The 23,152-nt window shown below is 41.8% G+C and overlaps 2 protein-coding genes across 5 annotated transcripts in view; one reads left to right on the top strand and one right to left on the bottom strand.

Moving 5' to 3' along the window:
- Window positions 1-8,411: 8,411 nt before the first annotated feature.
- ndr2 (nodal-related 2) lies at window positions 8,412-11,309 on the bottom strand. The gene is made up of 3 exons (XM_076298750.1): window positions 11,057-11,309; window positions 8,844-9,604; window positions 8,412-8,564 (listed from the first exon to the last, which is right to left on the bottom strand). The coding sequence occupies exons 1-3, from the start codon at window positions 11,307-11,309 to the stop codon at window positions 8,412-8,414; spliced, it is 1,167 nt and encodes a 388-aa protein (XP_076154865.1).
- Window positions 11,310-11,956: 647 nt separating this feature from the next.
- pald1a (phosphatase domain containing paladin 1a) overlaps window positions 11,957-23,152 on the top strand; it is a 91,121-nt gene continuing 79,925 nt past the window's right edge. Inside the window, exon 1 of one of the 4 annotated variants that reach the window (XM_076298120.1) lies at window positions 11,957-12,135. The gene's annotated coding sequence lies outside the window, so the exon portion shown is untranslated. Of the gene's footprint in view, window positions 12,136-17,827; window positions 18,134-18,164; window positions 18,422-20,626; window positions 20,652-23,152 lie in introns of those variants that run through there. The other 3 variants (XM_076298119.1, XM_076298118.1, XM_076298121.1) reach the window with 3 other exon arrangements.

Genomic DNA, 23,152 nt, shown 5'->3' with positions numbered 1-23,152 from the left:
TCCATGTTACCTGTATCAGAGCAGATGTTCCTGTAATCAGCCTACAACATGAGATTTTGGCCACAAACCCACAGAATCAGTCCAAGCCCGCTGTCCGAGGCACTGGCCAGAGTGATATCGTTCTGGAACCTCTATGATGGGTCAACATTTCTATACAGACATGTTCTGTGGAACAAAAGAGGACCACCTAGTATTTAACCCATGACTCGCTGTCCTCAAAGCCAGTTCGAGCAGGGAATGCAGAACACCATGGGCCTGTATGAAAAAGCCATGAGGTTTCCACTATGCTGTCAGTGCACATACCTCTCCAAATAGCCTATGTGCCTCCCCTAGAAATGTCCATGTTGAACCAGCTAGACCTACTCATTTTAGTAGAAATGAATGAAAGCTTGTGCAGTGAGATAGTAAGCAGAGTCCAATCCTTGCTGTCTAGTCCTAAGAGTAAATTGCATTTTATATACTGAAAAACGGAACAGCACATTTAGGCTATAGCTATCTTAACACACGTCAAACAATAGTACAAAGTGGGAGTCCTTTCCTTTGAATAAACAGTGGAGCTATATCAAGGATGGGTTTTTTGTTGATAATTGGGAATATGCTTTGGCTAGCATGCACAAATAAGTGGGGTAATGGTTGTGTGAAAAACTACAGTGTGTTGTGGTGTCCTTGAAGTTAAGTCATGTTCTTCAAGTGGATATTGATAGATTTCTTTTCAGTTTCTTCAACTTTACTTTATTACCTGTGACTATACTGCCACTATAGTGTGAAAATAGAATCAATTATGTGCTGTTTTGACATTAACCAGCTTTGGTGATATGATTTCTTCTTTTATGGTTTCTTTTGTAAGAACACTAATTTGGCATAATCTTTCTTTGGAGAACCAGATGTTTTATCAGATGAATCTGTTGATTTGTTCTAATTGGTGGAGATGAGGGAGGAGATCATACAGGATTTGAGATAATGAAAAACATATGGCATAGGTATAGATTCAGAAGGTGAAAGTGGCAAACAAAAAAAAATAATCAACCTTCAAATTGAATCTGGCAGTCATTTAGAGGATTTTGGAGCATTACCCAATGAGCTTTAAGGTAGTTGCCCATTGTAGAGCAAAATTGGTCATTGGAAATGGGTCATTCCACGTCAGTTCAACCAGGGCCCACGCACTTAGGTCTCAAAAAATTCTGAACCCAGAGACACACTGTAAAATTACTCTTATGTAAGATCAATACTTTCCAAGATACAGCCAGTTTTACAGGGGGAGGGGGGCGTCGATTTTGTTCGGCCTCTTTTTTTTGTCAAAGTTCACAAGCCCACAGCGCAAGAACTAAACCATGTAGGAGGCTCAAATTTTGCATGCTGGTACATAAATAGGAATAGTATGTAGCAAAATCGTCCCGTTTGGTCTGGATAATCCTGCATGGTCATAGCTGTCCCTCAAAGTTGATACAAATTTTATTGGAGTTTTTGGCTGGGCTCTGTTTAAGCCTTCAGAAGACATATTTGTACTCAACATAGGCTCTTGATTTATTTTCCTTACTGAGATAAGTAGAAACACTCTCACAAAAAGCAATGAACAGAAAATAAATTCCTTCAGGGTCTGAACAGCAGACCTCACAAGTCTGAAAAATCATTTTAGTTATCATTTTCAGAGCACCCAAACACCTTGTGGGAATATACAAATATTTTTTAAATATGTTTTTCTTTATTCTCCATGATCCCTTCTTTTTGAATACACCAATTTGACTTGTCTTATGCAAATCTTTCTTTTTTATTTTCCACCCTGAACATGGGCAAAATGCCCCATTGACATCAATATGTTTTATAGAGTCACCACACTGCCACCTGTGGTTGTATAGAGTAACCTGTGGTAGCTCTATACAAAACATATTGATGTCAATGGTGCATTTTGCCCATGTTCAGGGTGGAAAGTGAAAAAGAAAGATTTGCATAAGACAAGTCAAATTGGTGTTTTTAAAAAGAAAAGATCATGGAGAATAAAGAAAAAAATATTTTTCTTTGTATATTCCCACAAGGTGTTTGGGTGATCTGAAAATGAGAACCAAAATGATTTTTTAGACTTGTAAGGTCTGCTGTTCAGACCCTGAAGGAATTTATTTTCTGTTCATTGTTTTTTGTGAGAGTGTTTCTACTTATCTCAGTAAGGAAAATAAATCAAGAGCCTATGTTGAGTACAAATATGTCTTCTGAAGGCTTAAACAGAGCCCAGCCAAAAACTCCAATAAAATTTGTATCAACTTTGAGGGACAGCTATGACCATGCAGGATTATCCAGACCAAACGTGACGATTTTGCTACATACTATTACTATTTATGTACCAGCATGCAAAATTTGAGCCTCTTACATGGTTTAGTTCTTGCGCTGTGGGCTTCTGGCTGTATCTTGGAAAGTATTGATCTTACATAAGAGTAATTTTACAGTGTGTCTCCTGGGTAACATAGGTACACCTGGTAATTTTTTCAGATTTTTTTGAGACCTAAGTGCGTGGGCCCTGGTTGAATTGACGTGGAATGACCCAAATGTGATCTGAATAAGAGGTGATTTATTTCTTGTGAGAACCAAAAAAATCTTGAGACAAGATATTTTTCTTTGGGTGGGCAGTGACTGAAATGAGCTCCCAAGCACAGAAAAAGACTGAAAGTTCTTATCTTTGCAACAAATGGAGAATGGCCACTGTCCACCCATTTTTATTTGCTGCATGCCACACTGATAATGTTTTCCGCTTATATTATGCCCCCCCCCCCCAAGCATTTCTGAAAAATATCTTATTATTATTATAGTTTATAGTTTTACAGTCCTGGCTTATGAGCCTGTGATCTCCAGGCCTGCAGGGAATGAAAACATGATTGATAAAATAGGTTATTCTGTTTGCATGACTATTAACTTCTTCTTTTTACTGTTTCACACAGATAATACAAATAGAATATTGTCTGATAATACACCGAATATAGAACTGGTGTAGTGGTCATGTGATTGTACAAATTGCTTTTAGTCCATTTAAACAGGTTCATGGTGAATGCCCCAGGACATTTTGTATTATCTCATTGTTATTGACTAAATATATTCATGCTAGGGGTGTCAATATTAAAATGATCATTTCTGTGGTGGTTATTCACCTATCCCATAGCCTACATTAGCCAAGGCTTTAATTATAAGTTAATAAAGTTATGTATTCACCCTGTTTGATCAATCAAAGCAACAAAACATAGAGACCATTGCCTTTGGCATGCCATTCTGGTTGAAAAACGAAATAATACAAAAAAGTACATAATTCGTTTTTTTCCTGAAATAAAAAATACTTCTGGACACAGAAACATAATGAAAGCACAGTGAACTATTTTTTTTCTAATAATAGCTCTACATTATACTGATTCTGTATTATATTGATTCCATAGGCTACTGTTTCAATGATAGGATGCATCAAAAGCCATCAAATCACTGAACATCTGGTGAACAAGAGCCATAGAATGCACAGGAATGTTGGGAAAGTTCAGTATTGGGTTAGTTCTGGCAGGCCTCGTCAGTGAAGCAGACACACCTGATTACCCTGCTGGTTCATGATGTCTGGATGTGAACTTCAAACATTTGCCAGGATGGGGTTTACAATACATTCTGTTATTTAATCATCAACTGCTTTTGAATGTCATAGGTGGGTCATTCCATGTGAAATCAGATAAGGTTATTGCAACACCGTCTCAGATTTTGTTCAAACCTTGTCTATATCAAGAATGGGTTCCAAAACCAAGGCCTGTAAAATATTTCTATTCAAATCCTATGTCTTCATTTTATTTTCAGTCCTTGAAATTACATCAGTTTTACAGCCTGAAAATCACATTATCTGGGAAGCAATGTTTGGGCATTAATATCATAAAAAAAGTATTATTCATAGACAGCCCAAACTTTGTAGGGTGGAGGACAAACATGTTCTCAGAACCATTACAATTTAGTACAACATTGATTTTCTACAATGTCCTAGATTTGGAAAAAAGTGCAAAAAGAGTGGTGTGTGTGGTGTGTACAAAAAGCCAATGTTGTACCATAGATAAATAAGAGTCAAAATCATTGTTTTTTTGTACCATAGATAAATTAAGAGTCAAAATCATTGTTTTGCCACAGAGACAAGAATGAAAACACAATGGTATACAAAATAACCAAGTAAGTGTATTTATGTATGAATGAAACATGGTACATCATTGGCACTTTATACACAAAATGACTATAGCATGTCTGTCTTCCACCCTATAAAGTTTGAGCAGGCTAGGAATAATACTTTCCAAGATATTAATGCCCAAACATGGCCTCCAAGATAAGGCCTTTCTGAGAGTGTAGAAATATTACAAAATCAAGGGTGAAAAAATGTATCAAAACATAGGAATTTAACAAAAAATATTTTACAGGTCTTAGTTTTGGGATCTAAATGAATAGGTAGACAAACTTTGAGCAGAATCTGAGATGGTGCAGCAACCATTTTCCTGGATTTTGTCTGATTTGACACGGAATGACCCAGGTCTAAGTCCCTTAATCCCCACTATCCTCATGTCCACACTTTATATGTCAGTCTCTAAGTTCTTCAAGTAATCAAATAAGTAAGGGATAATGTATAGAGCGCCGGTCATTATCGGGAAATAGGTCCTGACAGGGTGAACCGGACCCCAACGCTGCGCGCCCTGTCAGGACCTATTTCCCGATAATGACCGGGGTTCTATACATTATCCCTTACATAACTGACTGGGCCCTAATTCAAAGGCTGGGCAAATTATAAAGTTATAGCCAGTGAGCAAAGTGTCTTGTCCATGAACTGAAGCCAGCATGTGGTGTGTGAGAGCTTCGGCGGTGACCCACCTTAGGACCTTACTTGTGACATTAAATGGGATATACACCACATAACGGTATGTCCGTCACTCAGTCCTGTATGTTTTCTCTGCAGAAAAAAATTATGCTTCTTAATTTTTCAGCATTTCCTACTCCTGCAATTCCTTACATGTGTATGTGAGTGAGTGTATTTTACAACCCCAAAACAGAAAAAGTTGGGACGTTGTGCAAAATGCAAATAAAAACTAAATGTGATAATATACAAGTCTCGTAAACCCATATTTAGCAGCAAAAAGGACATAGACAACATATCTAATGTTGAAAATTAAAATGTGGACTATTTCATGGAAAATATATGTTCATTTTGAATTTGATGCCAGCAACATGTTTCAAAAAAAGTTGGGACGGGAGCATGTTTACCACTGTACTGCTTCCCCTCTTCATTTAACAAAATTCTGTAAATGTTTAGGAACTGAGGAGACTATTTGCTAGAGTTTTGAGAATGAAATGTTGTCCCATTACTGCCCAATACATGATTTCAGTTGTTCAACAGTATGGGGTATTCTTAGTCATGTTTTTCATTCAATTATGCACCTAATTTGACAAATCTGGACTGCAGACAGGTCATTTTAGCACATGGACTCTTCCTCTATGGATAAATACTATTTAAATATGTGCAGAATTTATTTTGCCATTGTTTTCCTGAAATATTCAAGGTCTTCCCTGGAATAGATATTGCCTGGATGGCAGTATATGTTGCTCAAAACCTGTATACATATTTCAGAATTGATTGTGCTTTGCCAAATGTGCAAGATGCCCATGCTGTAGGCACTAATGCTCCTCCACACTGTCATAGATGTTGGGTTTTGAACTGAGCACTAAAACAAGTTGGATAGGTTGGATACATGGATAGGCCCTCTCCTCTTTTGCCCAGATGAGTCCATGATTTCCAAAAAAAATGGCAAATTTTGATTGGTCTACCCACAGGACCTTTTCCCATGTTACCTCAGTCCATTTTAAACAAGCTAAGGCCCAGATAAGACGGTGGTATTTTCTGTATCGTGTCTCAATACAATTTTGATTGTTAACATTTTGGCTGCAGTTTTTGAATTGAGTATCAAACTGTGCACATAGACAATGGTTATCAGAGGTTGTCCTGAGCCCATACATTGACAGGTGTGGAAACAGGTCTGGTGTTGATGCAGTGCCATCTGAGGTCCAGAAGACCATGACCATCCAATGTGTTTTTCAGCTCTTCCCTTGTTTGCAAAGATTTCTCTGGATTCTCTGAATGTTTTAATAATATTATGTCCTGTAGATGATGAACCCCCCAAATACTTCACAATTTCATCTAAGAAGCATTAAAATTAAATTGTTTCATCATTTGTGTACAGGTTTACACAGAGTGATGAATACCCCTACATCTTTACTTCTAAGAGACTCTGCCTCTCTGGGATGCTCTTTTTCATACCCAATCATGTTGCCAGTTACCCTAATTAATTGTGAAACATTCCTCCTTTTGTTTTCTTTATCATTACACACCTTTTCCAACATTTTGTTATCCCTGTCCCAACTTTTTTTGAAACATGTTGCTGGTATCAAATTCAAAATGAACATATATTTTCCATGAAATAGTCAAATTAGTCATTTTCAACATTTGATATGCTGCCTGCGTCCTTTTTGCAAGTAAATATGAGTTTAAGAGATTTGCAGATTATTACATACTGCTTTTATTCATATTTTACACAACGTCCAAACTTTTTCTGTTTTGGGGTTGTATGTGTGTGTGTCAGTACATATGTGTGTGTGACAACCCTACCTACTTGTGTTTTGTATTTCCATCGGTCAACCTGTACATGGGGGTGTCAAACCAGGTGGTTCTTGACAGTAAATCAATTGAGAGTGCATTTATGCATTAATTGGAGTGCCCCCATGGATGGAAGTTGTGTGCGTCCAGAGGCTGCTGTAGTGATCCTACACGTCAAATTTTGTGTGGTTTGTAACATCTCATCACAAAATATTAGCAATTGAAGTGCCACATCTTTGCTTTTGTTTTTCACTTGGTGACACTAATCCTGAAATGAATGGTTATGGGCTGGGTTATTACGGTTCCTTCAGACAACATACCGCACAAATTTCGTCATCTGGGGTGCAACATTTCACACAATAATAAGCAAATAGATTTGCCCAGTTATTAAATTAGCTTTCCTTAGGGTGTGTTAAGACTAGTGTTAGTTTTTGCAGCTGCTGGCGTCTGTTTTACATTATACTTACATTACATTGTACTGTACTGTATGTGCAAAATATAGCATAGACTATCTAGTAATCCTGTTTCTGCATGGTAGGCATTATTCTTTTATATGTTCTGATGTAATATCTCTCTTTTTAATACCATGCAGATTCAGCTAATTAGATTCCTGTGTGCCTTGCACATTTTAATGAATGAACTGATTCTGAAAATTACAAAGATGTTTAAGGTTTGGAGGACTGTTTTTCTTTTTTCAAAACCATATCCTCATATTGCACAATTATGATAATGATGATTTTATCACAAGTGTCTTTAGGCTAGATCCCCACTAGATCTTAAAGGTGCTCTAAGCGATGTTACGCGGTTTCTAAGCTGAACATTTTTTGTTACATACAGTAAACATCACCTAACCATCCACTAGCTGCCTGTACCCTGAATACACTGTAAAAAAACGCAGTCTCTGTGGACAGCCCAGGCTCCAAAAACAGCAACAAAAACAACCTAGTCCAGCCTGGACCATAAAAACATAACAAACTGTTCCAGCCAATCACCGACGTGTTTAGGAGAGTTTCCATTGCACGGGAGGGAGTAGTGAGCAGCTAGCTCTCTGTTTTGTTTGAACGTTAACAGAAGTGGCGTTACCCAACATTGCTTAGAGCACCTTTAAACTGACAAAACACCACAATATACTTAATGTAGTTATGTTAAATAATAAGGATTCATTTTCAATTTTTTGTAACAGATGCCTTTCACATTGTTTTAATAATACTTTATAACATTCTATATATTTTTCCATGAAATTCACTTTTGAATGAATAATAATTTAGACATAAATATATTGGCTTTTAGTTAAATCTTATTTACAATAAGTATACACACATACACCTATGGTGTACCTGAAAATACATCAGCAGTGCTTGAAATGTCTATGAGCTCAATGGCGTATGGCACAGAATATTGCTTTCAGCGCATCCATGGGCATTAAGGTTGTCTGTTCTTTCCTAGGGGTGAGACTAGGTGCTTCGGGCAACACAACATGGAAGAGCTCACATATTTTCCTTTAAGTGTATTAGATTCCTCCAGATAAGGTATATCTGTCCGCGTACATTTCAGCCCTCCAGCAATGTTTCTATGAGCAAACTCCTCCAGATCATTTAATCCCAGAAGACAGACTTGCCTGTCAATTCTGTTGACGATGGCTCCCAGTCTCTCTGTCTCACTCTTTTGCACCATCCTTTGATACGTTTCCACATAAGAGAGGCCTTGATGTTTCCCCCTCTGTGGTAGAATTCTCATCTGCTCCAGACAGCGCTGTGGAGAAGCTCATTTGATTTCAGTGGCAGCCACACTCGGCCACAATCATGTCTTCATGATGTCTCAGAATCATTTCTCCACCCTCGTAGTACAGCATGCTCAATGGGCTCATCTTTGTGGGGGCGCAGCAAGCAGTGGGGACTCGGTTTGGGTGGTAGTACTTCAAGAGACTCTGTAACAGCAAAAACAAACAAGAGGAAGCATGAGGTTTTGAGGTTTTGTTCTCAGATCTGAGAAAATTGGTTTGGACGCCAATTCAATTTACATCAAATTAGAACACATCAAAAGGAAATCAGGAGGAATCAAAATGCTTTTGAGATTATCAGTGTGCACAGCTGAGCAATTGCTTAATGCCTGCTCAGTAAAAAGCACACCTTCACACAAATTCTCCAAAGGGTATTCAAGATGCAGAAAAAGTCTGTGTGCATATCAATTTAAATAACCCACTCACCTGCATATAGGCATGATTTGTTGGGTTGAACTCCTCTCCGAGTGGGCTTGGGCAGCTTCCCTCGCACCGATAGGCGTTGTACTTCTTGGGGAACACGATCCAGGAGCCCCAGCCTATCTGATTGAAATCCACCTGCATCTCCACCCGTCGGCAGGGCGACGCAGATTCCTCTCTCTTGGGTGCCTCCAAGTGCCTCATGGGTTGCCCTCGGCGCCCACGCCTGCTCCTCTGCCGCCTGGGCCTCTTCACCTCCTTGTTCTCGGTGTTGAAGAGGAACTTGGACTTTTCGGCTGTGTGCAGCAAGCTGGCCTTGTCCTGCTCACCCTTGTCCGACAGGGTGTTTGAGAAGACCACCAAAAGCGCCCGGTTGCTGATAAAATGCAGAGGCCTGGTGAAGGGAGAGGGGAGTGAGGTGTGCAGAGGCTCCACGTTTCTCTTCACCTTTTCTGGCCTCGACGTTCCGCCCCGAGGTTGATCTCTCATCCAGCCCAGGAGCTGACTGGTGACATTGTACACCCTCCAGTGACCCGTGGAGCTGACCATGGAAGTGGACGGGAGGAGGCCCAGGGACTCTTGCTCCCGACAGGGGTCCTGTGCTGGGCATGCACGGTCCTGCTTGTGCTGGAGCTCCACAGCAATGTCCACGTGATGAGAGACCCGGGGCAGTCGGATCCGCAACTCGGCAGCCTGGATCTTGGTGTTGGCTAGCAGCGACGAGAAGTCAAAGGTCACCACCCAGTGTCTGCCTATGTTGTCCAGGCCTGAAAAAACAGAATCACACTGAGATGTGAGCATTTGATTTTTTTTTTTTGCATAGGCTACTGTGAATTCAATGATTTGACATTGTCATGCTGCAACCTGTCCACAAATCTTTAATGAACCAAAAAGGTATAGGCTACTGATGCAGATTGCTTAGTAATTAGTTAATTAGTTTACATTTGAAGTTAGTTTTCTTCAGTTGGATAGCTGAGTGCAGCTTTCAGTATTCTTCTTAAACGATTGTTAATACTGCTGTCTTGAAAGCCAGGGAGACAACACAATTTGAATGAGAAAAGGGAAGGAATACACATGGTTGAGACCCATATTCATTAAATAGCTGATGTGCAGAGTGTAGTGTATTAGGTCTTGTGGATTTGCATGAACTAAACTGCAAATAGTCCTGGTCAAATTAAGATGTCTCTTAGATCAAAGGACTATTAAGCAGACCCCTGCTTAGCCTACTAGAAGTAATATAAACTAACAAAATACTGTTACAGGCAATTTGATGTATTTAATTTAATTATTAGTATTAATTTCTATACTATTCCCTCATAATTCATTTCAGTTTCTACAGTAGGCAGTAGAGTTGGCCTACAAGGCCTACTTTATCAACTTGACAATTGTTTACAATTAAGCCAAAGACACAGATCCAACTATTTATATTGTCATTAAAGATGTTACACATTAAGCATATGCACTAAATGGTTTCATTTATTATTTCACTATTTTTTAGTTAAGGGGTTTCGGCAATTACATAATTTAAGCTTGTATAAAAAGAAGCTTTAAAAGTTGCGCAGAGCCATTGGACTAATCCACTCAAAGCAAACACCGGATCGAAACCAATCATTTAACACATCTATTGCTCGGCTTCCGCATATCCTCATGTAAACAAATAGGCTACAACTTTCTCACCTACCAGCGATGTTAAATTAGCTTGTTCGCAGGCGCCCCTTCCCTGTAAGTTAGAGCCCGCCTGCCAGCGACCGCTAATCTAATCAACGGACGTGTGAAAAGAACTGAGACTGGATGTTGATTTGAGTTTAACAACTGATTTGTATAGGAATGTCTGACAAGATGCGTAATCAACATCAGTGGTTTAAAGCAAGAGAGGTTTGCTTTGAGCATTAGACCTAAAACTTCCAACACTGATCCTTAGGCCTATTCTCTCACAAGAAAAAGGATGTGAATTGAGGTCAGCTAGGGTTGTCTGGCCCCTGCGTTTAGACACCATGCTGTCCTTAAATAACGACTGTGGATAAAAATGAATTCCAGAGGGAAAAAAGCTTTTACTAACATGTTCTAAAACATAAAAGTAGACTACTAACCAAATCCATCCGACCTAAATGTGCTTTAGGCTGCTCACTATACACAATGTTAGGCTCTCCTACATGGGGCATGACAACAACTTAATAAGATGTTTTTAAAGGGAAAAAACGTAAAACACAAAACCTTACTTTTTGCTATTAAACTCCGTACAGTGTCCGCTTGCTTGGCTGAATCCTCCTCAATAAATTCCACCGGTCGCGTGTGATTGCTCGTAAAAGTCCGATAAAGGTGCATCATGTACGAAGGTAACTGATGCCTTGGCGAGCGATTTGTGGAAATCCTTTGGGACGTAAGTATTCCATCTGTACTTTTCTGCAATCCCAATGCCTCCAAGAGGATATGAGAGTACAGCAGCACACGCAATACTCCGAACACATGCATGATGACGACCCAGCTCCAAATGACAGGTTCCTTGGGTACGGGGCAGGTAGGGTTTTATACGGTCACCACCCCATGATGCATACTTAACAAGTAGCAGAGGACATTAAAGGAAATTGACGTGCTTCTTCAAGGCTTGACATGACAGGTCATCAGCTATTGAGTTGTTAATGAGGGGACCGCGCGCATGAATGCGCGATGAATATCACGTCTTCAGAACACCTTGTACTGAATTACACTGAGGGGCAATTGATATTTTATTTAACCCTTTGAAGGAGTTATAAGCTTAACTCAGACATGCCCTTGTTAACCAAACAGTGGTATTTCTACCATAGGTAATTCTATGGCGCACCAGTGACCATGCAACACAAATGTGCTTTTCTAGCAATCAGACACAACTACTGATGTAAAACTTTTCAAGTCTTTGCACTACACATGATCAGTGAAGACACCTCTCGCATACACTTAAAATGGCCAAAGTGCCCACATTTATTGAATACTATCAAATCATAAAAATGAGGAGCCCCTGCTACAATTTAACTTTTATGTTGCCAACACATTGGGAGGTGCACTGATTCGAGGCACACTTGAATTAACTAGGAGAGTGCGCATGCCCATGAGGTCCCTGATCATTCACAAAGTGCTGCGGTTTCTTTTGAGAAAAAAGGGGCAAGACGGTACCAAACGACAAGAAACATACTGCAAAAAGCAACAGTTCATCCCGAAAACAAGTGATCTTGTGTCAGGAAAGTTCGGCGCACAGTAGATACGCAAAGGAAACCTTGTTCTGTTTTTGGATAGTCGGTAGTCAATTGCCAGCGCTGCAATGGTAAGTCTTTTGAGTTTGCTTGCTGGGATCGCATTTCCTGACCCTGGGAAGCCACGCTACTCTACTCCTTGATAATAGCGTGATGCTCAATCTTTCCTAATCTCGAAATTATTGTGTTGCTGAGTTAGGCAAGTGCTCAATTATGTGTTGTGCTAAGGGCTATAGTAGCGTAGTTTATGTGCAACAGTTGTTTCGTGGCATGTGCTTGGAATTACCAACAAGCTCTTAGTTAACAACGATGGGGGAACTTTCTCAGACTTCGTTATCAAAGGATTTTCGCTTATATAGCTATCGGATGATGCGAATTAGGTGTTAACGATTTCGAGATACGATGAAACAGAATCAGATTTACTTGGCATTTGACGTTAAATCTATTTATTTGAGCTGGTTTCACCGTAACAAGACAATAGGATTTTGGGACACTAGCATGCCTTAGGCTATCCTTAATGCCATGGTAGTAGTGCATACGTGATGGCTGATGTTTCATTTGTAGCGTGTTGACTGTGGCAATATTTGTTGCGAAAAATACTAATTGCTACAAGGCAATTTCCATATCAGAAGTGTTATCTTGATACATTACTTAACCAACTTTTTCGCACCTCTTGTGTTAAGCGCGTATTTTCATTTGCACTGTAGTATCGGCCCTTACCGTTAACTATATAGCTAAGCCTCACTCTACTATCTTAATTAAGGCGGGGTCAGTTCACGCAGTTGTATTTACAAACAAGTGCTCCTATGAGATGGACAACTTCATGCAAATTATTTTGGACAACTATAATCACTTCTTTAATTAAAAGTGCCAATAACAGCCTTTTGTCAGACTAGCTCTGAAGTGAACTAGGCCTATATAGCAAGTTATTATTCACGCTGCGCATGAAGGAAACCAATTGTATTTATAAGACATTTAACTTCAAAACAAACTCTAGGCTGACGTCGTTTTTTTTAGCCAAGATGAAACTTACTTTTGAATCTGATCACTTTTTTATTTTTTATTTTTAGTAAAATGGTTTATTTTGACGATTTATTTGCAACTGTTGTAATGCAAATGCTCTTTCTTGGCCTGTGCCATCGAAAGCTAGGATTAATCAAGGTCAATGAGTCGATACTATTCAGAAGCTCTTGCAATGCCCCTAATCAATTAGGCCTAATTCTTTTTGAAGATATGAGTCATACAAACATGGGTTGAGCCAGCATAAGGTTTCATGCTATTCATCATTCCGAGCATTAGAAAGCATACAATTTAGCCGTATCAGACACCCCATGTGAGTCCCTATGAGAGTCCCTATGAATGGTTGTACACAGTTTTTGTTCAAAGTCCCCTTGTTATTATAAAGGGATTGTATGTCATTCTATGTGCACAGGAATAGTATTTCCCACTTTTAACCTATGACCTTAAAGGGCTTTCAATCTAACATTGGTATGTGGCCACTAGGTTCTATAATTTACCATACAAAATGTAGAAACACAAGGACATATACATCACAGCTCTTCACACTTTCTCATGTCATACACATTATTTATTAATGTGTTGTTTGCAAATGGGTGTTGGGGATATGGTGTAGGCTTATGTGAGTTAGCGTGGATATGATGGGGATACAACTGGTGCAATCTGTCCTTGTGGAATATCCATGGCTCTCTGCTTAGGAACCTAGTGTATGTTACATTTCCTATTGTGTTAAAGGACAGTGTTACTGATAAATGTGTATTGTACATCATATGAGCATATCTGGGCAATGACTTGGTTGAGTTGGCCATGTTGTGCATGCAGGATTGACTTTTGCCACCAGATGTCACCTGCCTGACTTAATTTCTTACCTTGATGAAATGAGATCCCTACAGATTAACAACATGCAAATAATTGTGTCCATAATATTTTTGTTAGGCCTACTTTGTTGCATTGAATGGATGCAAGCACTTGTAGTGTACATATATTTCTATCGCCAGTTTGAAATGGGCATTAAAAGGCTCATAGGCATACTAACATCTCCCTTGTTGTGACAACAAGTTAATGGCAGCTTTCTCCCAACATAACTATCCTCAAAAAAATGTCTGAGTTATTTCTGTGCAGCACCATAATACGGTTTCGGAAACTCCATGAAACTCTTAAAGACTCCTCTCTCAAGGTGGTGAACATTCTGTAGTTGATACACATTGTTCCCATTGCCATATCTGTTTATTTAATTGATGTAGAGGTGGGCTGTGCACAACACAACACAAGATGGGTCCAGGTCCCGAATACATAGTAGGCCTACAATCCAACTTTAAAGAGAAACTGTGGATGTCTCTGCACATTGTGTTGAGCAGTTGTTTTAATCGAATTCTCTGTGTAATTTCAGTGATTGTTGAGCTCAATGTTTCTTTAGAATCACACACTCAAACTGTAGGCTACCTTTAACATGCAGTAGCTGTGTGCACATATATCATTAGGCTACTGTTTCTATTTTCCTTCTGTTATTTTTCCAAAGCAATAAACCTGAGCCAATTAGCAGAGCACATGGATCTGTCACAGCCCCAAGGTCAGTGCGTGTGGGAAGAGAATAGGAAGGGTTCCGATGATGGCAGTCAATTATGCCTTTGCTGTCTTCAAGTGCCAGCAGTATGATGTTCCTCGTGAGGGTAAGAAGGGCTGCTGCTTTGCTCCCAGCTTGGTTTCCCGTCTGTGTTTACATTCTCGTCCAGATGCTTGTGTTGAGGCTCCTCAGCTATACGCTCGGGCTTAGGAGAAGGACGTCTGTATACACAGGTGTCAGAGTTCTGGAAGAGAGGAGAGGAGGCTCAGACCAGACAGAAAAGAGGATGTAAAAAGGAACACACACACACACACACACACACACACACACACACACACACAAAAATCCTCTCTGCCTGAAATCCCACTGTGTTTTTCTGTGTGAGATAGGTGGAGAGCAAGCTGTATCTCATATTCTTACATGAATGATTCATATCACAGAGATGGACAAATGGAGACAGACAGAGGGGTTGAGGTGAACACTGGTTTGTCATATATTTCGGTCCTCTTGAATAAATCCAGTTGTCCTTAAATGACAGCAGCAAGACCAGGCAGTCTTTTTTTGGTTATAGCCGGTGAGTTATGGCGAGGGAATGAGCTATGAATCCATAAATCAACCGTATCCCTGCTTTGTGTATAAGATCACAAGGACAAGAGGAAATCCACCGTGCTTATTTAGCAGAGATGATATATCTCAAGTGCTTACGGCCGGGTCACGCCAATGGAACAGGGAAGGAAGGCCAAGACGGTATCTTTTTTTCTTTCCCTCAACGTGATGTTTTTGAAGTTTTCTTTCCCCCAGTAGTGAGGTGATGCTAGGGTAGAGGTGCAGAGGCACGTAGGAGCCGGCGGTGCGGCGTGGCGGCACACTTAAGCCATCATCAAAGCCTGCCAGCGCAGCTGGGACAGGAAGGAAGGAACAGGTGTGGCGGCAACGGCGGCGGCAGCAGGCACTGTGCAAGCCCACGTCGGCTGGCCGATGCCAATCCGATCTCGACTGGGGAAACACTGGCGAGCCCAAGGGCCTATTGTATTTTTAGAAACACCCCCCCCCCCCCCCCAAACACACACATACACACATACCCTCAACAACCCTGCCAATCTGGAGCGCAAACACTCCAGAGAGGAAGAGTTTAGAAAAATAATGGCTTGGCACTCGCATTCGTCCCTGCCGGAGGCTCAGCTTGCAGCTTCAGAACAGCAAGAGAAGGGAAAGGGGTATTGAAGAAAATATTTGTTTTTGTCCAGCGCCTGTAGCCAATCATGTCTAGAGAGAGCCAACAGTGCCTCTGGTGTGCATCAGTCATGTCATCATCTTGTATGATTTAGCGCTGTTTATGTACTGACTTCTGCATCAAGCTGCGCTCTCGTTCGCCCTTTGAGGAGGGGGGAGAGGGGTTCGTTTGGAGATCCTTCAGATATAGAACAGGCTCATTTCCTGCGTCTGCTGCCTGTTAGGAGGGACTGCAGGGACACATTAGTAGAGGGGACTAGAATCATGAGCCTTACATTTGAGAGCGAGGCCCGGTTTTGTGGACGATGTTCTGCAGGACATGATGACTGATCTTACCCGGCACAGACCAAAGGCTTCAAGAGTTCCTAGGTTAACGTCCAGAAACCATTAGAGGAGCCGTAAGATCTTTTGGATCCTTCTGATGAAGAATTTGTATGTTGTAGCTGTTTTGTGAAATGAAAACCACTTCAAGGCCCCCTATAACCCACCTGCCAAGGCTCTCTGTGTGCAAAGGGTTTATGGGTAACCTTTAGCTTTTTTATAGATCCCATGAAGTTTTAGGGTACTGTGGTTCCTTGAGTGGTTTAGTGATGCATGCTACTGACTTTCAGTGTTGAAGTGTATGTGTTTCAGTAGTGTCAGTGATGTTCAGTATATGTTCTCAGTTGGTAAAAATGCTTCTATGCCCAATACCAGAGACCTCCTGGGTCATGACTCCAGTTCAGAGATCTCATCTGCACTCATTAACTGCACATCTCCCTCCATTCATGGTACCACACCTTCAAATTGTACCATTCATGGACGAAATGTGGGTTCATCTGTGGAAACACATAACTTGATACTGAAATGCTAAGTTAACTCAGCAAACCATCTCCAGACAGAAGACCGCAGCGTTAGTTGAACTTTACCATACAGGTGTGATGTCCTTCTCCCCTGGCCTCCCCTGGTGAGAGCTAGTTTGTCCCTTGAGCCCTGTGTCCACACTGCTTGTTTGAAGAGGTCGGTGGCTCACCATAAGTGGCTTAGCAAACCAGGAAGCGCGCAGGCTGGTTGCCAGTTTGCCATCCTCGGGGATGAGGAAGATGCCTGCGCCACTAAGCCCACCGTTAATGGCGGCCAGTGTTTACCCAGCTGTACGACTGTTTGCAGTGCAAGGAGCGACAACTTAATTGCCAATGAATGAAGCAATTAGAGCATCACGTTGAATTACACAAGACAAACCAGCACAGGTCTCTGGCTCTTTGTCAGAGTGTTTGACTTGAAACCCCCACCGTCGTCACCATCTACCTGAGCCTCCAACCCTTTCACCTACCAGCCTCAAACCCCAGGGGAGTCCATGGCAGTGGTGCAGTGGTCTGTTTGTCAGGGTGGGCTTAGGGTGGTGATTCCTGTCATGTGTTGGGCTAAGAGGTCTTGTGTAGGAGCTGTGATGGGAGATTGTTATTGGCTGCAGAGGTCTGTGGATGGGGAGGGGGCGGGGGTCTCATGGACACATGACCTCCGTCACAATCGAAATGGCCACACACACACACGGTTTCCTTCACCCACACACACGGTTGTGCTTATGTGCTCGTAGAAGCATGGCTATGGGTGTGCAGACACCTTGCTACTCACTCTCCCACACCCTCCCACTAACAGCCACATGCTGATTTACTGAAGTACGTTGCCTCCCTCTTCCTCTTCTCTGCGTCCCCCCCCTCCTCCTCCTCCTCTCCTCTCGTCTCTGGGTGCTTCCGTTTGTCTGCTGCCGCTGCAGTGGGCTGTAGGCACTGCCACCGCTACAGCTCGCTCTCTTTATAAGGACACGGCGCTCCTTCAGAGCCCTGCCCCCGCGTTTGGGAATCACCAACCTTCCCTCCCTCCCTCCTCTCTCTTCTCTTCCTCTCTCTCTGCCTTCCCCTCTCTCTCTCGCGTGTGTACACATATATACACACACACACACACACACACACACACACACACAGACAGACATATACACACACACAGACAGACATATACACACACACACACTGACAGTCCTGCCGGCTCGGTCAGCCCAAGTCGGTGTTTCAGGAAGACCGGCACTAAGGAGATTGTATTGCTTCTCCTTCTTCTTCACCCACTCCTCCTCCTTCTTTCATCTCCTCCTTCTCCTCCTCCTCCTCCTCCTTTTCTTCCTCTCCTCCTTCTCTCCTCTGTGTTCTCCCTCTTCTCGCCCACGAGGATTAACAAGAGGGCTCCCTCGGATGGTCACAAGGACGTGGAGGTGGTGCACGGTACGCTCAAGTGCTGCTTGTATTTTTGAACGGATGACTTCAGTTTCGAGCCTCTCGAGGTCCCGCTCCACCGGTGCCTGAGGAGCTCTCGAGTGCCGGAGAGGGCGGACGGCTTTTGAAGTGTGTGTGTGCGCGCGTCTGTGTGTCTGTGCACCGCAGCTCTCGGCGGTGACACATTCTCTGCTCCTGTGGGGCGAACTTGTTTTGGTGTGTCTTATATCTTGTCGGTATATCTCGGTATTTCAGTTTTTTTTTAAATTGAAAGTGAGTTCAGGACTAACATTAGAGGTAAGTAGCTATCGAAACTGACATTAAGTGCCATTCTTTTGCCTTCATGACCAACTTTTCATGATTGTGTAACTTGATGAAGTGCGTAGTCAGTCAGAATGGTATTTTACATTCACCGTTAGCGTAATCTGGATGTTGATGGCATAACCTCATGCCTCAAACAGTTGTACCCTTAGAGGTTTGCAGTTGTTCAGCTTGTGAAGGATCTCTTGTCTTGACAGTTGTCCTAGAGTATACGGTTGTCAAGGTGGTTGACTTCAAACTTTGTCCTGACTTTGTTACAGTCTACAGTAACAGTTAATAGTTAAAATATGTAGCATGTGTGTTCTTGTCATTGTATGGAAGCGTTTCCTGAAACATAGGACATCAGTGTGATGGGCACGGTTGGGAGGAATATGTTGGGGTGTGTGTGTGTGTTTGCCATCGATGAATAAACCCAGCAGTTATGGTGCGGACTTGTGCAACTCCTAAAAGCACACTGTGGTTGAGACACGAAAGCCACATTTCACAAGGCCCTGCAAATCGCTGTGGATGAAACTGCCAACTGAAAATAAAATTATAGGCACCAAAATAGATGTCACACTGTCAGCTTTTTTTCTTTCCTTCTTGTGATCTGTTGTTTTTTTTTTTATTTGACAAGCTGTTGTTGAAAGGTTTTTTTTAGCGGAGCTTCATTTTATTTTCAGAACTTTAGCTGGCATTTCTGGGTCATGGTTTAGGCACAGGATGACAGTGTCGCTGGGTGTGTATGACAGTTGGGAAGGAACACAGAAAAGTGTGTGTGTGTGTGTGAGAGAGAGCTTATTCAGCTGTTCACACCAAGCCCTCTGTGTGCTTCAGTCAAACTGGCGGCAGGTTTGTGGGGTTGCCATGAGTGGTCTGGCATATCATGATTGGTAGACTATCCCAGAAAGTCCCACTGCTAGAAAATAATCTACACCATTGCCCCTCCATTCTTCTAAGTCTTGTAATCAAGCTGAGAGCACAATTGCACCTGGGCACATTTGCTACAAACTAATATATATGTGAGCGTTTTCAAAAATGATCTAGAGTGTTTTTTTACAGCTTTCTTTTAATGCAGTCCTTCAGAAGATGCCCTGGTTTAATAACTGGTTTAAAATTAATTAGCTCTTACAGCAGTTCATTTTAAATGGCTCCTTAGTGTTCCGAAAGCTTTACATTTTCTACTTTCCTCTTGTCCTTGTATCCTTTACAGCAACACCAAAGAGTTTTTTTGTACCTTAAAATAATGTTTCCAAAATTGTTTCCGTGGTTCATCAACTCGTAACAGGGTGAACGGCACTTCTGCATTCGCTTCGCGGCCCTCTATCGGCTATAACCGCACTATGTAAGTTTGCCAGATCGGATAGCGGATCTGCAGTTCGATGAATGAGACATAAGAAACTACAAATTTTGACTTGCATGATGTCGCAATACATCATACTTTCCTAAAATCATGCAACATATTCTACCTTGTCTATGGACATCGTTATTGATATATATTAAACCGTTGCTGGATAAACAAATAGCGTGCGTGCGACAGAGGAAAAGTTATTTGGTGTTGCTTTAAATCACATGTTGCTGGGACAGAAATGTGATTTTGGCAGTTTCAAGGTTCCTTTGGTGGATAAAAGCATCATTGAAAGCATCATGAGTCAGTAGCCTGCTCTATGAAATGTTTTCACATTGGCTAAGCACTCAAGTATGGCCTTGATGGGAACTTACTTAATCTGAAGTCTTGCAAAAGGGAAGGGAAGTCAAAAAGAACTTCCAATCAAACTCTCGCTTTTTTCAAAATTGTGCTGAAGTCTAAAACTTTTGAAGACTGTGAAAGCCAGAGTCATCTTTGACGACCCTTTGTGGCTGTTGTTCCTCGTCAATACCAAGTCTTGACACAGAAGTCTATCCCGTTGACATCAATCAAAACCCATTCCTGTAAGGAAACGGGTACAGATTGTATCAGTGGCTTGTCACACAGTTGTTGCGTCGTCGTTTTGTGAGAAGCCGCACAGCACCTGAGAGGCACAGCCCTTAACTGAAATGCCCTCGGTGGCGAAACACGGGAAGTGAGGGGAGGAAGTGGGCGCTTCCGCCGCCTCACGCCCAGCAGTGCAGCACAGCGCCGTCGCAGCGCACGAGGGCCAAACGCAGACTGAGGTTTGGTTTCTCTAGCAGCACTTGCAGAGTCAAATCACTGGCTGTGGCAGGCAAGTTACTTCTCTACAGTGGGGTGTGATTTTATTTATTTATTAATATATTTTTTTTCCTGACAAGGTTGACTAAAAATTGCCTTGAAAAGTTCATGGTATATTGACAAGTGATGGGGGTGGACCAAAAATGGATAGCTTTATCGAATATATTATTTCACCAGATTATAATAATAATAATAAATATATGTAATAATTTGGTTCCCAAACTCCAATAATGTTTTGAAGAAACTTTGTGGTTTGTTTGTGGTCTTTAGATATCTTAAGTGCTTTGCGTGACCCATATAGATCACAACAAAACAGGAAGCAGACGAAGTAGACGGTTTCCAGTATGTCAACACACAAAGGCTTTTCTGCTTGCCTTCACAATGTGGATTATTATTTTGAAATGAGTGATTGCAGAGCTGAGGCTCGTCCATAGTTATTAAAGGGATAATGAACGTGCTCATATAAAGGAACATCAGTTTCAAAACACATCGGTTTAACAAAACGGTTTTGGGAATTTGTGATTGTGTGGCAGTCGTGATGATTTGGGAGGTTGTGCGCGTGAGGTCTGTGGGCCAGTGTTTCAGAGGAAACTTTTTGCAATGACACTGAATTCACTGTTGACTACTGCTATTTGTCTTTCTCTTTCAGTCTGTCTGTATGTGTGTAGAGAGGAAATAATGAATGAAAACAAGACTTTTTTTTTTTTTTTTTTTGTGGGGAGGAAGTACCCCTCCGTCTCTGCAAAAGTGTGCGGAAATGACCTCAACACTGGCAGTCCACCCTGACATCTCGCAACGTCCTGTAGAGACGCATGTCTCCGTGAACTTTGTGCACCGTGAAGAAAGATAGTCAACAGAGAGCCACTCAGGAGCCATTTCTACACCCCCCCCCCTCCCCACCATCACTCACACATACTTCCTCTGAAGGTGTTTAGTTCTTCCTGTGGCTAGTTCTTCCTGTGTCAGAGTGGACTGCTGTCTCACTGGTGACCAGTGTGTCCTACTTGGCAAAACACTATTTTTCTGTGTCTGATAAATTCATGAGACAATGGGAATATGGGGCGTTTCAAAGAATAGCCTACTGCCAGGATATTTCTTTGTTCTCTAATTCATTTTTTTTTTGCTTGGAATGAAATGCATGTTCCTCTATTTAAAGCATAAATTCTTTTTCCAGGCTCATTTCGGCGGTTTGTCCCATATTGGTCGGGTCACTTACACACACCCCCCCCCCCCCCACCCTTAGATGTTTGATGATTTGATGATGATGTCATGCAAAGCTTTGGTTTTTGCTCCGGGCCCTGTTCCACTGATTCCAATGGTCGGTTTTAAATAAGATGTCCTGAGTCTTAGATGATGGTGTCACATTGTCCTGGAGGCTCTGCAGTGGTGAGGCTGTGTGTGGCTGTGGTCACATTTGTACAATCAGCGGATTTTTGCTGCCCTTCGCCAAGCGCAGCTTTTAGTGGCCTCTGCGTAAGGGCCCGTTGCTAATGTTGAGCTGAGAAGTGAAATGATTCTACTGGCCTGCTGCTCTAGTGCACATTTCTCTTCTCTGGACACTGATCTTGTCTAGATGCTACATCAGTGCAACCCATGGCCTTGCTGTGGGGTTTTGCAGAGAAAAACATTTACATTACATTTGCATGTATTCATTTAGCAGATGCTTCTATCCAAAGCGACTTGCATGTGTCAATTATATTACAAGGGCCACTGTCCCTGAAGCAAGCAAGGAGTTAAGTGCCTTGCTCATGGCCACAACGGTGGAAGCCGAGAATTGAACCCACCATCTTTTTCAGGCTACCGCTACCGCATGCTAGCCCAACTCCTTAACCACTACGCTACCACCGCAAACAAGCAAACAGAACGGTGCCATGACCTCACGGTGACTTTTATGGATACGCTGTTAGTTTTCCACAACAATAGATGTGTTTTATCCAGAACCTTTGCTCGTAGTGGACATGCAGGCAAACAAGTTTTTCAGGAAAAGCACTTTTGCATAGTGGCATATGGTCAGTGAGAGGGGAGGTCCAAAGAGAGACTGGCTCTAGTACATTTTCAGTGTATTAAGCTCTTAACTGAAAACCACACATTTGCATGGTCGTTCATCAAGGAAACGTGGCGTACAGTAGTAAAATATTCTTGCTAAACTTTGAAGAGTTCCACATGAATAACTTTGTATGTAATATATCAATGTGTTCTATAAGTGGATCCTATTCTGGGGTGGTGCAAGGCATATCCGACCACCTGCAATAACAAAGAAACCACAGTCTGTTAAGTTTTGCATGTTTTGTCATGTGTGACCAGGATGTTGTCGTTGGTTTGTCATTGAATAATTCTGAATGTTCTTCCCCTGTTTTTACCCCGGCGTGACCCTGAACTGTCTGCCCACAGTCACCGCTACCCACAGCGGGTTGCAGGTTGTCAACATCTTCAAGATCACAGTTAACTAATATGACAACAATATTGTCTTTACTCTCAGGTCTGTGTTTTAACATTGCGTTGGCTCTGATACCGCTCCTACGCTTTATCCGAAACTG

Source organism: Alosa pseudoharengus, unplaced genomic scaffold (genome assembly GCF_046254945.1).
Source record: "Alosa pseudoharengus isolate Yale_2024_CS ecotype anadromous, Long Island Sound unplaced genomic scaffold, YU_APseudo_1.1 YU_APseudo_1.1_scf_21, whole genome shotgun sequence".
Lineage (NCBI taxonomy): Eukaryota > Metazoa > Chordata > Actinopteri > Clupeiformes > Clupeidae > Alosa > Alosa pseudoharengus.
This window is presented reverse-complemented; position numbering and strand designations above follow the sequence as displayed.

Excerpts from the sequence above, each read along its gene's own strand:
- ndr2 (XM_076298750.1), bottom strand. The coding sequence starts at position 11,309 with ATGCATGTGTTCGGAGTATTGCGTGTGCTGCTGTACTCTCATATCCTC. Across the intron at positions 9,605-11,056 it reads ACGGAGTTTAATAGCAAAAA|GCCTGGACAACATAGGCAGA; the intron begins GTAAGGTTTTGT and ends CTGTTTTTTCAG. Across the intron at positions 8,565-8,843 it reads CAAATCATGCCTATATGCAG|AGTCTCTTGAAGTACTACCA; the intron begins GTGAGTGGGTTA and ends TTGCTGTTACAG.